Below are 4016 nucleotides of genomic sequence, written 5' to 3' on the forward strand. Positions count from 1 at the left end.
GTGGCTCATGCCTGTAATCCCAGCACTTTGGGAGGCCAAGGTGGGCGCAGGTCACCTGAGGTCAGAGTTCAAGACCAACCTGGCCAACATGGTGAAATCCCATTTCTACTAAAAATACAAAAAATTTGCTGGGCGTGGTGGCAGGCATCTGTAATCCCAGCTACTAGGGAGGCTGAGGCAGAAGAATTGCTTAAATCTGGGAGACAGAGGTTGCAGTGAGCTGAGATAATGCCACTGCACTCCAACCTGGGCAACAGAGCAGGACTGTCTCAAAAGAAAAAAATAAAATAAAATAAATTGTAGTAACATACAAGTAACATAAAATTTACCATCTTAACTTTTTTTTTTTTTGAGATGGAGTTTTGCTCTGTCGCCCAAGCTGGAGTGCGGTGGTGCGATCTCAGCTCACTGCAAGCTCCGCCTCCCAGGTTCACACCATTCTCCTGCCTCAGCCTCCTGAGTAGCTGGGACTACAGGTGCTCGCCACCACACCCGGCTAACTTTTTTGTATTTTTTTAGTAGAGATGGGGTTTCACCGTGTTAGCCAGGATGATCTCGATCTCCTGACCTCGTGATCCGCCCGCCTCAGCCTCCCAAAGTGCTGGGATTACACAGGCGTGAGCCACTGCGCCCGGCCCATCTTAACTATTTTTAAGTGTACAGTTCAGCTGCATGAAGTCCATTCACACTGTTATGCAGCCATCACTACCATCTGTCTCCAGAACTCTCTTCAATTTGCAAAACTGAAACTCTAACATGTTAAGTAATAACTTCTCCTTCCCCTCCCCCAGCCCCCAGTAACTACTTTTCTACTTTCTGTCCCTCTGAATCTACCTATTGTAGGTTGTTCATATCAGTGAAATCATGTATTTGTCTTAAGTGCCTGGCTTATTTCACTCAGCATGTCCTCAAGATTGATTCATGTTGTGGCACATGTCAGAATTTCCTTGCCTTTGAAGGCCGAATAATACTCTGTTGGAGGCATATACCATACTTTGTTTATTCATTTGTTGATGGACACTTGTTTATCTATTCATTTGTTGATGGACACTTGGGTTGCTACTACTACCCCTTGGCTGCTGTGAATAGTGCTGCTGTGGTGAGAGGCCAAGGCGGGCGGATCACATGAGGCCAGGAGTTTGAGACCAGCCTGGACAACATGGTGAAACTGTATCTCTACTAAAAATACAAAATTAGCCAGGCGTGGTGGCACACACTTGTAATCCCAGCCACTCAGGAGACTGAGGCAGGAGAATCGTTTGAACCCAGGAGGCGGAGGTTGCAGTGAAACAAGATCATGCCACTGCCCTCCAGCCTGAGTGACAGAGCAAGACTCCATCTCAAAAAATAAATAAATAAATAAATAGATAGATAGTGCTGCTATGAACATGGGTGTGCAAATATCTCTTCAGGTCCTGCCTTCAGTGGTCCAGAAACATACACAGAATTGGAATTGCTGGATCAAATCGTAATTCTATTTTTAATTTTTAAAAGAATGGCTATGCTGCAGGCACGGTGGCTCACGCCTGTAATCCCAGCACTTTGGGAGGCCAAGGCGGGCAGATCACCTGAGGTCAGGAGTTTGAAACCAACCTCGCCAACAAGGCAAAACCCTGTCTCTAATAAAAATACAAAAATTAGCCAGGCATGATGGCGGGTGCCTATAATCCCAGCGACTCAGGCAGGAGAATCGCTTGAACCTGGGAGGCAGAAGTTGCAGGGAGCCAAGATTGTGCCATTGCACTCCAGCCTGGGCAACAGAGACTCCGTCTAAAACATATATATATACATAAATAATAATAATTTAATTATATAGAGTTGCTTGCAAAGGTTGCATCTTTTCTTCCAGGTGAACCTGAGCCCAAACAAAATGGTGGTTGACTTGACAGATCCCAACCGACCCCGCTTCACTCTGCAGGAGCTAAGAGATGTGCTGCAGGAACGCAACAAACTCAAGTCGCAGCTGCTGGTGGTGCAGGAAGAGCTGCAGTGCTACAAGAGGTGGGCTCTACTGCCTGGAGGGTCCTGCACCCAGACCTGGCCCAGAATTCCTTGCTAGCTTACATATTTGTTTTTTGGGTTTTGTTTTTTGTGTTTTTTTGAGATGGAGTCTCACTCTGTCCCCCAGGCTGGAGTGCAGTGGTGCGATCTCGGCTCACTGCAACTTCTGCCTCCCAGGTTCAAGTGATTCTCCTGCCTCAGCCTCCCGAGTAGCTGTGACTACAGGTGTCCACCACCGTACCCGGCTATTTTTTTGTATTTTTAGTAGAGACGGGGTTTCACCATGGTCTCGATTTCCTGACCTCATGATCTGCCCGCCTCAGCCTCCCAAAGTGCTGGGATTACAGGCGGAGAGCCACCGCGCCCGGCCCGTATTTGTTGTTATATGTTCATTCAACCAATTCATTGAAGATCTAATAGGTGTCAGACACTGTGCCAGGCCCGGGGCACTGCAGTGAACAAAACGAAGAGAGTGGAAATCCTTGCTAGTCCAGTGCCAGAGATAAGCAATCAACAAGGAAACCCAAAATAAACACAAAATTAGCTAGGCATGGTGGCATGCACCCGTGGGGATGGTGGCAGCTATGCTGAAGGAGACACAAGACTATGTGGCCAGCAGTGACGTGGGAGGGGCAGGGCCTGTCTTAGAGGGGTGGTCAGGACAGACCTCTCTCGGGAAAGATGAAAAGGAGGCAACCCTGTAAAGATTTGATGGCGCAAAAATGGAGCGGGAAGTGCAAAGACCCTGTGGTGGGAACCAGCTTGGCTAATTTAAACTAAATGGGCCCAAGAAGGCGAAACCAGGAAAGCCAGGGGGAAGATGGTTGGAAAGAAACTAGGAGCGTATGCCTTTTTGGCTGCAGGAAGGAGCTTTCACTTTATTAATTAATTTATTTTATTATTATTATTATCTTTTTTTTTTGAGACAGAGTCTTGCTCTGTCGTCCAGGCTGGAGTGCAGTGGTACGATGTCGGCTCACTGCAACCTCCATCTCCCGGGTTCAAGCGATTCTCCTGCCTCAGCCTCCGGAGTAGCTGAGACTACAGACGCCCACCACCACGCACGGCTAATTTTTTGTATTTTTAGTAGAGTAAGGGTTTCACCATGTTGGCCAGACTGGTCTTGAACTCCTGGCCTCAAGTGATTCACCTGTCTCAGTCTCCCAAAGTGCTGGGATTACAGGCATGAGCCATCCCGCCTGGCCGAGCTTTCACTTTATTGTGAGTGTAATGAGAAGTCATTGGAAGGTTTTGGTTTGTTTTGTTTTGTTGAGACAGAATCTTGCTCTGTTGCCCAGGCTGGAATGCAGGGGTGCAATAACAGCTCACTGCAACCTCGACCTGCTGGGTTCAACCAATCCTCTCACCTTGGCATCCCGAGTAGCTGGGAACACAGGCATGTGCCACAATGCCCAGCTAATTAACCTTTTTTTTTTTTTCAGAGATGAGGTCTTGCTATGTTGCTCAGGCTGGTCTCGATCTCTTGAGCTCAAGTGATCCTCCCACCGTGGCCTCCCAAAGTGATGGGATTTCAGGTGTGATCCACTACACCTGGCCACTGGAAAGTGTTTGTTTGTTTTGAGACAGAGGCTCACTCTGTCACTGAGGGTGGAGTACAGTAGCACAGTGACATGATCACAGCTCACCGTAGCCTTGACCTCGCCAAACTCAGGTGATCCTCCCACCTCAGCCACCCAAGTAGCTGGGACCACAGGTGCATGCCACCATGCCCAGCTAATTTTTGTATTTTTTGTAGAGACAGGGTCTCACCATGTTGCCCAGGCTAGTGTCAAACTCTTGGGCTCAAGTGATCTACCTGCCTCAGCCTCCCCAAAGTGCTGGGATTACAGGTGTGAATCACCGCACCTCGCCATTAGAAAGTTTTGATCAAGAGAATGACAAGAGACCAGTTTCCATTAAAAATACAAAAATCAGCTGGGTGTGGTGGCACATGCCTGTAGTCCCAGCTACTCGGTAGGCTGAGGCAGGAGAATCGTTTGAACCCAGGAGGCGGA

General features: G+C 48.2%; 1 protein-coding gene across 1 annotated transcript in view; it reads left to right on the plus strand.

The window, feature by feature from the left end:
- RILPL2 (Rab interacting lysosomal protein-like 2) overlaps positions 1–2059 on the plus strand; it is a 6962-nt gene extending 4903 nt beyond the window's left edge. Inside the window, exon 2 of the mRNA XM_011948582.1 lies at positions 1850–2059. Within this exon, the coding sequence (XP_011803972.1) occupies positions 1850–2059 (210 nt within the window). The remainder of the gene's footprint in view (positions 1–1849) is intronic.
- Positions 2060–4016: the final 1957 nt, after the last annotated feature.

This window comes from Colobus angolensis, unplaced genomic scaffold (assembly GCF_000951035.1).
Source record: "Colobus angolensis palliatus isolate OR3802 unplaced genomic scaffold, Cang.pa_1.0 Scaffold28, whole genome shotgun sequence".
Taxonomy (NCBI): Eukaryota; Metazoa; Chordata; class Mammalia; order Primates; family Cercopithecidae; genus Colobus; species Colobus angolensis.